Below are 12,237 nucleotides of genomic sequence, written 5' to 3'. Positions count from 1 at the left end.
CTCTATTAAAGGAAGATAAAAAGGACTGAGCGTGTTCATTTTTGTATTCACTTAAAAGACAACTATAAAGTTTCTAGGGTTCTAGTGTTGCCTTGTTGAACTCAGCATGTCATCCATAATCCGCCTAAAGCAAATAATTTAGTTTTGTTCTTCTGGGTATAAATACCTTTTAGTTTTAGTTGAGGCTTAATAAATAGGGCAAAAGGAAAAGCTTATGTTTAATTTTTGTATTTCTCCATAAACTAGTAAAGAGTTGACAATAATCTAAATGTAGCTGGAAATGGTTATAAAAATATCAGAAACACATATGTAGTAAGTTCTCAATAAATATATTTTGAATCAGTGATTTTTTTTTTATTGGAGTATAATTGCTTCACAATGTTGTGTTAGTTTCTGCTATACAATGAAGTGAATCAGCTGTATGTATACCTATATGCCCTCCCTCTTGGACCTCCCTCCCACCTCCACCCCCCCCCATCCCACCCATCTAGGTCGTCACAGAGCACAGAGCTGGGCTCCCTGTGCTTTATTTTACTTTTTTTTCCCATTTATTTATGTATTTTTTAACGTCTTTATTGGAGTGTAATTGCTTTACAATGGTGTGTTAGTTTCTGCTTTATAACAAAGTGAATCAGCTATACATATACATATATCCCCATATCTCTTCCCTCTTGCATCTCCCTCCCTCCCACCCTCTCTATCCCACCCCTCTAGGTGGTCACAAAGCACCGAGCTGATCTCCCTGTGCTATGCGGCTGCTTCCCACTAGGTATTAGTTTTTTTACATTTGGTAGTGTATATATGTCCATGCCACTCTCTCACTTCGTCCCAGCTTACCCTTCCCCCTCCCCATGTCCTCAAGTCCATTCTCTAGTAGGTCTGCGTCTTTATTGCTGTCCTGCCCCTAGGTTCTTCATGACCTTTTTTTTTTTTATTCCATATATATGTGTTAACATACGGTATTTGTTTTTCTCTTTCTGACTTACTTCATTCTGTATGACAGACTCTAGGTCCATCCACCTCACTACAAATAACTCAATTTCGTTTCTTTTTATGGCTGAGTGATATTCCATTGTGTATATGTGCCACATCTTCTTTATCGTTTGACCTTTCGGTGGACACTTAGGTTGCTTCCACGTCCTGGCTACTATAAATAGAGCTGCAATGAACATTGTGGTACATGACTCTTTTCGAATTATGGTTTTCTCAAGGTATATGCCCAGTAGTGGGATTGCTGGGTCATATGGTAGTTCTATTTTTAGTTTTTTAAGGAGCCTGCATACTGTTCTCCATAGTGGCTGTATCAATTTACATTCCCACCAACAGTGCAAGAGTGTTCCCTTTTCTCCACACCCTCTCCAGCATTTATTGTTTGTAGATTTTTTGATGATGGCCATTCTGACCAGTGTGAAATGATATCTCATTGTACTTTTGATTTGCATTTCTCTAATGATCAAAGATGTTGAGCATTCTTTCATGTGTTTGTTGGCAATCTGTATATCTTCTTTGGAGAAATGTCTATTTAGGTCTTCTGCCCATTTTTGGATTGGGTTGTTTGCTTTTTTGATATTGAGCTGCATGAGCTGCTTGTAAATTTTGGAGATTAATCCTTTGTCAGTTGCTTCATTTGCAAATATTTTCTCCCATCTTTTCATCTTGTTTATGGTTTCCTTTGCTGTGCAAAAGCTTTTGAGTTTCATTAGGTCCCATTTGTTTATTTTTGTTTTTATTTCCATTTCTCTAGGAGGTGGGTCAAAAAGTATCCTGCTGTGATTTATGTCATGGAGTTTTCTGCCTATGTTTTCCTCTAAGAGTTTGATAGTGTCTGGCCACATTAAGGTCTTTAATCCATTTTGAGTTTATTTTTGTGTATGGTGTTAGAGAGTGTTCTAATTTCATTCTTTTACATGTAGCTGTCCAGTTTTCCCAGCACCACTTATTGAAGAGGCTGTCTTCTCTCCATTGTATATTCTTGCCTCCTTTATCAATAACAAGGTGACCAGGGCTTCCCTTGGCGCAGTGGTTGAGTCTGCCTGCCGATGCAGGGGACACGGGTTCGTGCCCCGGACTGGGAAGATCCCACATGCCGCAGAGCGGCTAGGCCCGTGAGCCATGGCTGCTGAGCCTGCGCATCCGGAGCCTGTGCTCCGCAATGAGAGAGGCCACAACAATGAGAGGCCTGTGTACCACAAAAAAAATAAAAAATAAGGTGACCATATGTGTGTGGGTTTATCTCTGGGCTTTCTATCCTGTTCCATTGATCTATATTTCTGTTTTTGTGCCAGTACCATACTGTCTTGATGACTGTAGCTTTGTAGTATAGTCTGAAGTCAGGGAGCCTGATTCCTCCAGTTCCGTTTTTCTTTCTCAAGATTGCTTTGGCTATTGGGGCTCTTTTGTGTTTCCATACAAATTATGAAATTTTTTGTTCTAGTTCTGTGAAAAATGCCATTGGTAGTTTGATAGGGATTGCATTGAATCCACAGAATGCTTTGGGTAGTATAGTCATTTTCACAATGTTGATTCTTCCAATCCAAGAACATGGTGAATCAGTGATCTTGCTTAAGGTTACTGAGACCTCTGAGACTATTGGAAGTGTTAAGTATGAATGTAAGTTTCAAGAATAAAACTTGAAATGTTTTAGAAGTTGTAATCATTCATAATACAGTATGATGCATTGGAAAGCTGAAACCCCATTGATAGTTTCCTTTATACTAAAATATTGATTTGTTTTTAAGTTTCTGTTGCAGTTCTGAATTTTAACTAGTATAAAATGGATTAAAAATTTCACATCTATATATAAATGGAAATGTTTTCAAATTTCAAGTCTCTGCCCAGTATATAGGTTCTATTAGCAAGTATACTTATCAAGTTCTAAGTGATAACTCTATAAATGTAAAGAAATACATTTTTATTTTAGGGTGATTCTTTTTTCATGTCTCTTGTTCCAAATAAGCCTTGATTATAAATAACCTTAATAAGCAATTAGATAATACTATCAGATTCCATTTGTGTGGGCCTTTTTTTTTTCTTTCTATAAAGGGTACAGATTTGTTTTTTAAAAACCCCATTAAAAGTTAAAATTCATCATTGTTTGAGCATTTTCTAAACCTTTCCCAGGCTCCTTAAGCTATACAGTACATAGATTCATACCCAAAATATCCTCTTTACAGACACAGTCACTCTAACCTTCATTGTATTACTGAATTTACATCGACTTTTCTTTCTTGTTGTCATCTAAGCACAGTCTTAGTGTTACATTTTTATTTTATTTATTTATTTTTTGGCTCATTGGGTCTTTGTTTGTTGTGCTCAGGCTTTCTCTAGTTGTGGCGAGCAGGGGCTACTCTTCGTGGCAGTATGCACACTCCTCATTGCAGTGGCTTCTCTAGTTGCGGAGCATGGGCTCTGGGCACGCGGTCTTCCATAGTTGTGCCATGTGAGCTCAGTAGTTGTGGCTCACGGGCTTAGTTGCTCTGAGGCATGTGAGATCTTCCTGGACCAGGGACCGAACCTTTGTCCCCTACATTGGCAGGCGGATTCTTAACCACTGCACCACCAGGGAAGTCCCTTAGTGTTACATTTTAAAAGCCAGCAAAATGTGAGAGATCTTTGTTTTTAAAAAAAGTCAGTCTGTACCTTCTAAATGAATAAAATACCTAAAAAATGCCTTTACAGAGTCCTGCCGACTTGAAAACTGTAACTTAGTGGATACCTTGCTTTTGTAGTATGTAGTTTTACCTTAGTGCTTGTACAAAAAATGTTTTTAGTATGTGTCCATTTTCTCTGCATTTTGGCATTAATTAAGACTCTGGGGTTGAATTCTTTTTACATCAACATTATTGTTTATTGTTGGAATTAAATTTTTTTTTAATTAGAAAGAAGACATTGCTCTATCTGAGGAGCTTCTTTAATTGATTTTAGAAACTGATTAGACATTTTTCTATTAAAATTGGTGACCTTATTTTACCAGAGAGTGAATTCCAGTTTTACTTCAGAAACACTGCTATTGCTTTATTATTCCACAATAGTAATATCATAGAACTGAAGTAGCTTACTTACATCAGGAGTATGACACTGGTGCAGAGCCCTGTTATTAAAGAAGGCTAAGATTAGATAATGTTTAATGTCTTATATTTATTTTTCTGAAAATTTTTAGAAATATTTTTAAATTTCTTAAGTAAATTTGGAGGAAAAGATTATTACATCTGAGGTATTTATGATTTTCAGGCATGCTTTCAATGAACTGTTATATTTTGAGTATGGAGAAGATATATAGAGATAATTATGAGACAAGGCAACCTTTATAGATGAATACATACACATAAATGTGTGTATGTATTTATGTGATACATTCCTACCGTAAAATATAAGTACCTTTGAAAGTGGAAGTCCCTCTTAAGATTAATGTTATCCTTTGCTGCACTGTTTAATACAGTAGCCACTATTTAAATTTTAAGTTAATTAAAATTAAATTTAAAATCCACTTCCTTCGTCACACTAGCCACATTTGACGTGCTACTATATACGATGTAGATATAGAACATTTCCATCATCATGGAAAGTTCTTTCAGACATAATAATATATCTGATAATCCAGGGATTACCACTGATATATTTTCTGGTATAAATTCTTTCATAATTTTTTCTACACATATAATCATTATTACTATTTTGCAAAAAGAAGATCATATTGTACAGGTTTTTTTTGTCATGATATTTTTTACTATTACCATATATACATATTGATTACCTCATTCTCTTAATGTTTATTTCATTGCATGACTGTGTCATATTTATTTAACTGGTTCTCCATTGGTAGACATTCTACATGGTGAAGCCAGTATGGATATTTTGGAAATATGACTTCTTTGATTGGATATGTTTTGTTAAACCTTAATCCATTTTTACATTATAGCCTTTGAATGTATATGGAAAGGGATAAAGACAAGTTGTACCTTGAAGTGGGGTGGAAATGTCTGTCTAGCCTATCAAAAGTTGCAGCATCTTTAGACTGTGAGAATGAAGGGTGAAATGTTATAAAAGTCAAGTCAAATATTTAAGTTAAACTGGCTGAAACATTGTTCATTCTTTTTAACCTTTTTTCCCTACTCTCTTAACACAGGCCACAAATGCTCACACCAATGAGGTTGTGGCAGTTAAGAAAATGTCCTACAGTGGAAAGCAGGCACATGAGGTATGTTAAAGACATTGTGTACCTAAACTGACATAGCAGGTTAATATGAAATTCACAGTAGAAACAAAGTTCTTTAAGCATTTCTTTATCACAGTTCTTTTTTTCCCTTCTTGTGGAGCATATAATAAACGTTCCTAATATTCTACCTCAGTCAGCTATTTTGTGGAATAGAACATGGATTAGTGTAATGGATTTATTATAATATATTTGGTGATTGATTTAATTTATAGGTACTAAAACAAGAAATAACGCGTTTAAATTGCTTCTTTATGTATTAAACATTCTCTTTGTCCATTTAAAATAATGAAAAGACTATTTTATATGTATACTTGAAAATAAAATAATGTTTTCTGTTCAAAAATTATGATATTTTCTTTCTGACTTAAATAGAAATGGCAAGATATTCTTAAGGAGGTCAAATTTTTACGACAATTGAAGCATCCTAATACTATTGAATACAAAGGTTGTTACTTGAAAGAGCACACCGCTTGGGTAAGAGGACCTCTATTGTCTTTTTATTTTTTCCTATTAAAATTTTTTTCTTTTCCTTTTTTTCTATTATCTCTTTGGTCTGTAAAATTATCAGCCCATTTCTGTCCCATGTGATTTTTGTTTGTCAGTATTTAACATTTGTTACTTCAGAGTGTGCCATTATGGTATACATTCTGTAAGTTTAAACATGACATCTAGTCTATAGGAAATTTTATTCTTAAACACTGAACAAAGAGAGAGTGAAAAGTTAACATCATTTTATAATGATTTATTTGCAAAAGTAAAAACAGTGCCTTTTATTCTCATCCTAGAATTTTTATCTTTGTCATTTCTCATCCCCTACTCCAATTCCCCCCAAATTTGGAATTATGCTTGATATTACCATCACTGTCTAAGTTTTTTTACCAAACAGAGCCTGGATTATGATTAATCTATCTTCTTACTATATTTTTATTTTACATGATTTTGTTTCTGATTTTAGGTTAGCACATTAGACATTGTCTAGAACAAGTAAATGCTATACCTTGTACTTTATGGGATTGCACATTCCAATTTAAAGTATTCAATATCACTATCATTTATTGAATACTTACCAATGTACAAGTCCTTTCCTGTACATGATCTCCAATTAGGGAATGGAATTTTTGTTCCCAGATAGAATATCAAAGGTTAAACATAAACCTTTCTGCTCAAGGAATTCTTAAGATATCTAGAGCCATTGCTTCTGTACTGAGCAGAAGAAATTAATAAGAGGAGTATCTCATTCTATGGAAATCAGTTCTCTGGCAATCTCAGCTGTCTTGAAGGAGTCAAGAAAGGGATTTTGAGCAGGCAGAATAAATGTTACAAAATCAAGTGCTAGATATCATGTGTTTCAAAACTTCAGAAAATCCTCCGAGCTCTTATTTGAAGCCTGTTTACTCTTAGATTAAATAGAATGCTAATAAGTTTGGTTACCTAGTGTTTGTCTATAACGATTTGATAGGCTAATTAGAAGGAACTTATAGAACTAAAGCTGCTGGAGACATGCATACAAATAGCCATAACTAATTTGACCTGAAGGAAGAAGTTGGGGAAGTTAGAAAGCAGACCTAACAATTTAAAAGCAGAGCAACTAGAGCTGATAATTGTCAAGGGCAAACGGCCAGCCACAGCTCAGGTGCCCTTGTGTTATGGAATAATTGGGAAAAGAATGTTTGGGACAGAAATACAGAGTTAACATGTAATTTTTAAAATAGACCCATAACTATAAACATACTCTAGTCGGTTCTAAAGTTCTATGTTCATTTTCCTTATACTCAGTTTAAGGAAATTATATGTTTGTATTAATTGACATAATTTAAGAAATTAGAGGGAATTCCCTGCTGGTCCAGTGGTTAGTACTCCGTGCTTTCACTGCTGAGGGCCCAGGTTCCATCCCTGGTCAGGGAACTAAGATCTTGCAAGCCGTACAGCGCGGTCGAAAGAATAAATAAACAAATTAAAGAAAATTTAATTATAAAAATTAAAATAAAAGAAATTAGAAAACTGAGTAATACAGTTGAGAAATGTTTCCATCAAAACTGATTAAAAATATTGTTTGTCAATTATACCTTAATAAAGCTTAAGAAAAAAGAAAAATAGTGCACCTAAAAGGCTAATGTTCATTATAATATTCACTTATGTGGATGCTTTCATTTCACAATAAGAAGTAAAATTAATGTTTCTGAATCTGCTTACTTTTTTTTTTAATAATAAATTTATTTATTTATTTATTTTTGGCTGCATTGGGTCTTCGTTGCTGTGCATGGGCTGTTCTCTAGTTGCGGCGAGCAGGGGCTACTCTTTGTTGCGGTGCACGGGCTTCTCATTGCCGTGGCTTCTCTTGTTGCAGAGCACGGACTCCAGGCGCGCGGGCTTCAGTAGTTGTGGCATGCGGGCTCTAGAGAGCAGGCTCAGTAGTTGTGGCGCACAGGCTTAGTTGCTGTGTGGCATGTGGGATCTTCCCAGACCAGGTCTCCTGCATTGGCAGGCGGAATCTTAACCACTGCGCCACCAGGGAATCCCTGAATCTGCTTACTTTTAATGTAAAGCAGAAAACTATAATAAAGTTTCTAAACTTTAAAGTTTCTCATATTGTTTTAGATTATTCCAGAAATGGAATAATTTTTATATATTATGTATATTACATCTATAAATATATAATAAATTTAATAAAGTAGGTGTATGTCTTTATTATATATAATAATATATATGTATGATATATGATATATTATGTATTGTGTACCTTGCTACTGGAATAAATTCAGAAGAATATAAGATGTGTATGTTATGTTATATACAATTATATATTATAATAATATATGACATATAATAATATATAATATTATATCTCATATCCTTCTAAAATATTCCAGTAATGCAGGGTACATAATACATAAATGTTTTCACATTAATTTTTTTTAATGAAGGAACAAATATGTTAATAGTAGTTGTGTCTATGTGATTATAGGAAATTTGTGTTTCATAATAAGCATGTTGTGTTTTTTTAGAATAACAAAATAATAATTTGTAGGTGTGTGTGTGCTTGTGTGTATACGTGTGGAGATTGGTCACTGAGCACTCCAGTTCTGACCTTGGCTATAAATCAGTAGTAATCTGGAATGCCTAAAATATCTAAGATGAGAGTAAAGAAAGAGTTTTCTCATTTTTGCTTTTCACAAGCCTCCCAACATTGCAAAGCCAATAAATATCAATATTAATGTAATAGTATTGTTCTAGAAATATTTTAAGATATGAATTGAAATATTCCATCTCTCAGGAATTCAAGCTAATGTAATAATACATAGCAGGATATTTTTTTTTTTTTTTTGCGCGGTACGCAGGCCTCTCACCGTTGCGGCCTCTCCCACTGCGGAGCACAGGCTCTGGACGCGCAGGCTCAGTGGCCATGACTCACGGGCCCAGCCGCTCTGCGGCATGTGGGATCTTCCCGGACCGGGGCACAAACCCGTGTCCCCTGCATGGGCAGGCGGACTCTCAACCACTGCACCACCAGGGAAGCCCCAGGATACATCTTTAGATTGAGTTCTAACCAATGTTTTCTTGTTTAGAACTTTTCAATTTTATTTTATTTTTATTTTATATTTTGGCTGCATTGGGTCTTAGTTGTGGCACACGGGATCTTCACTGAGGCATGCAGGATCTTTCATTGCAGCGCGTGGGCTTCTCTCTAGTTGTGGCGTGCGGGTTTTCTCTCTGTAGTTGTGGCACGTGGGCTCCAGGGCTCAAGGGCTCTAGTTGAGGTGTGCAAGAGCTTAGTTGCCCTGCAGCATGTGGGATCTTAGTTCCCCGACCAGGGATCAAACCCATGTTCCCTGCATTGGTAGGTGGATTCTTCACCACTGGACCACCAGGGAAGTCCCAGAACTTTTTAAAATGTGAAAGTAGGGAATCTACTGCTTACTTGTTTGTATTATTTAACTAATAATTCCCAGTATAGATTTTACTGGCTCATTTATTTGGTTGCCACTTTCCAAGTTACAAAATTTAATTTATACTCCAACCTAGCCACCTTAAATCCTTAAATATAATCCCCATATTGTCTTAGACCAATTCCAGTTTCAAATAGGAAATAACAAAAACAGAAATTCCGATTTCAAATAGGAAATAACAATAACAGGTTCAGATGAATCAGAATATTTATTCTCCTAGTATTCTTAGTTCCTTGGTTAGTTGGTTGGTTTTAGCAGTTTCTTATTAACCTACATTATTCTGGTTATTATTTCAATCTGTTACAGTTGGTGATGGAATATTGCTTAGGCTCAGCCTCTGATTTGTTAGAAGGTAAGGATAAAAGCACTATCCCCTTCTTTTTTACCTTGACCAGAATGTTGTCTACTCCTGTATTAAAGCACACCTTGGGCAAACTAAATAGTTAATGACTTAGACTTAAGGGTTATGTGGATAAGCCATGCAGACTCTGTCTCTGCCATGTCGCTGAAAATATCTGAGTAATGATTAGCAGCCCTCCCGCTGTTTTAATTCATGGCCCATCCAGGGCAGGTACTATTAAAATGTTTGGGTTGTGTGATGTAGTATGTGTAGCCCAAAACTTCAAATTCATGTGTATGTATGAAACAGAGGTAGATGGTATCGGTATCCAAATTATATTGATATTTAACCCTTTCACATCTCTTGACTGACCCAGTTCTCCTCTGCAGACGCTGTTATAATCAGAGACTGAGTTAAAATTTACATTAAAAAAAAAAACTTTCTTATATTATCCATGATCTCTGAATAGAAATTGCTTATTAGCTGCTTTCACAAATAATGAAAACCTGTAGTTAGAAGGGGTACTTATACCTGGCTTGCGGCAGAGGAGAATAATGCAACCTAAAACACTCTAGACACTTAAAATGTCAGAGGGACTTGTAAATTTGGGCCTGACCAGCTGGAATCAGTGTGGCTTTGACTTGCAACTGACAAGTAAATTAACAATTGTTGCAGTGATTATCAGGCTTTGTTTTATTTTATTTTGAAGGGGTTTGTTTGTTTTTATGCTTCAGTTTCCTGTTATCTGGTTGTTTATTGTTATTCTATAGAAAATATGTATCCTATGTATTTAGGTGAATGTGTTCCCAAATTGTCATTTAAGAAAAAGTATATAATTCAGCCTGCTATAGCTGTATAATATAATAAAAATAGGAATGAAACTGATCATCTATTCCTGGCTTTTTTTTTTTTTTCCCTCAGTTCATAAAAAACCACTTCAGGAAGTGGAGATCGCTGCCATTACTCACGGTGCCTTGCAGGGGCTAGCCTACCTACATTCTCATGCATTGATTCATAGGTAAGATTAGAGGCCAGTTACATTTTCATTTCAGTTACAGGACAGTCTGTTCAAGGAACCTTGAAAATTAGTGCATGCTCCAATTTTTAGGGTGCCTAAGAATTTATGGGAAGCAAATAGATTGCCGCTGCTTCTGGATGTAAAGAGTAAAGTTGCCCGAATTTAGTTCCTATCTCTTGGTCTCTCGCATGTAACCACAAAGACTTATATCATCTCTGTTCTGTAGGTAACTATTCTCCAGGCATAGTGTTGCAGGGAAATTTGAAGAAGAGCCCAGCAACCTTTTGATACTGTCAAGAAAAAAAGGAAAGAAAATTAGCCTTCCTTGCATATATTTATTTCCTAGCTGAGTTCTTCTCCCTTTCCTGTTGCAAATAACAAATCAGTCTCATGTAAATATATGCTGTTTTATCAATTTTACATTTTTTGCATTTCTTTAGTCCATATAGATATTTAGGAAGGTATTATTGTCTTCATTTTGGTAGATGAAGAAACTGAGACTTAAAAAGATTTAAATAACTTGCCCATAGTTTCCTAGCATTTATGTAATAAAGATTGAAACTCAGATTTTCTAACTCCTAATCCAAGGCTTCCCTCTAAATTACATTTTCTTTATCACAGCCCCATTCTCCTCTTTCCAACCTACTTCCCACCACTAACTTTTTAACAAAGATGTTGTTACCAATTTTTCCTTCTCTCAGTAAAGAACTTCTAGTACTGTTACTTTAATGAATGGCGGCCAAGTAGTGGAATATGAGGTAGGCATAAAGGACCTGAGATGGCTCAAAAACAGAAGAAAAAATTTTTTACATTTACTAGGAAGAAATGAAACTATTAAGTCATAGGTTCCCCTTTTGCTTCTGTTTTAATCGTCCTAGAGTAGCCATCACAGTTACTGGTACATACCACAAAGCAGAACTCCCTCAAGATAGGCAGACCAAAATTCCTGCCATGAATTTGGCTTATTCATAAGGATGAAGAATGAACGTAACCATGTCTAATAAATATTGATAAAATTAATTTAACTGTAATTTACAGATTTGACAATTTTAAAGTATATATATGTATAAACTTTAAAGTGTATATCTATCTATCTTTGGTATTAAGATGTCATTACTGAATGCCAACTTGTTTGTGACAGTTTTGCCTGCTCCTGTTTTAAAGGTCAGTTCAGGTTTCTGTGCCTTTATCACCTCAATTTTCACATTAATTTAATGTTTTATTCTATACTACACTTTATCTTTTTTAATAGGTAAAAAGAGTTGAAAAGCCAAAAAGCTTTTAAAGAATGCTCTTTATTTAAAAATAAATTCAGATTCTTATTGTTTTGATTTAAAAGGCAAGCCAGGGTTAGAGAAAAGATATTTTCTGTTGTACGAGAAATAAATAATGCTTTTTTTAGTTCTCTCTTCCAATGCCTAATGTCTTCATGAGGAAAGAAACTGAATTTTCAAGGGAAGATTTTTGGAAAAGTTATTTTGGGAGCATTTGAACCTTTCATTTTCAACTTAACATGTTTTCCTCATTCTCTCTGCTTTATCTTTCCATTGCCCATCAACGTACAATTCTTAGTTCCTAGTACTCATGACACCTCATGACTTTTTTAAAGAGAATAAGGAGTACGTCCACATCTTCTCATTCCAAATTTTCATACTGAAGATTAAAATTTTTTTAATCATGTTTTTTAAACTTTTTGCTGCATAAAATATCTAGTAGT

At 35.0% G+C, this 12,237-nt stretch overlaps 1 protein-coding gene across 2 annotated transcripts in view; it reads left to right on the top strand.

Moving 5' to 3' along the window:
- TAOK3 (TAO kinase 3) overlaps positions 1–12,237 on the top strand; it is a 188,760-nt gene that overhangs the window by 108,070 nt on the left and 68,453 nt on the right. For both annotated transcript variants that reach the window (XM_065889939.1, XM_065889938.1), the window contains 4 exons: positions 5,126–5,197; positions 5,588–5,689; positions 9,469–9,514; positions 10,424–10,520. In XM_065889939.1, coding sequence (XP_065746011.1) covers positions 5,126–5,197; positions 5,588–5,689; positions 9,469–9,514; positions 10,424–10,520 — 317 coding nt within the window. The remainder of the gene's footprint in view (positions 1–5,125; positions 5,198–5,587; positions 5,690–9,468; positions 9,515–10,423; positions 10,521–12,237) is intronic.

Source organism: Phocoena phocoena, chromosome 13 (assembly GCF_963924675.1).
Source record: "Phocoena phocoena chromosome 13, mPhoPho1.1, whole genome shotgun sequence".
Lineage (NCBI taxonomy): Eukaryota > Metazoa > Chordata > Mammalia > Artiodactyla > Phocoenidae > Phocoena > Phocoena phocoena.
This window is presented reverse-complemented; position numbering and strand designations above follow the sequence as displayed.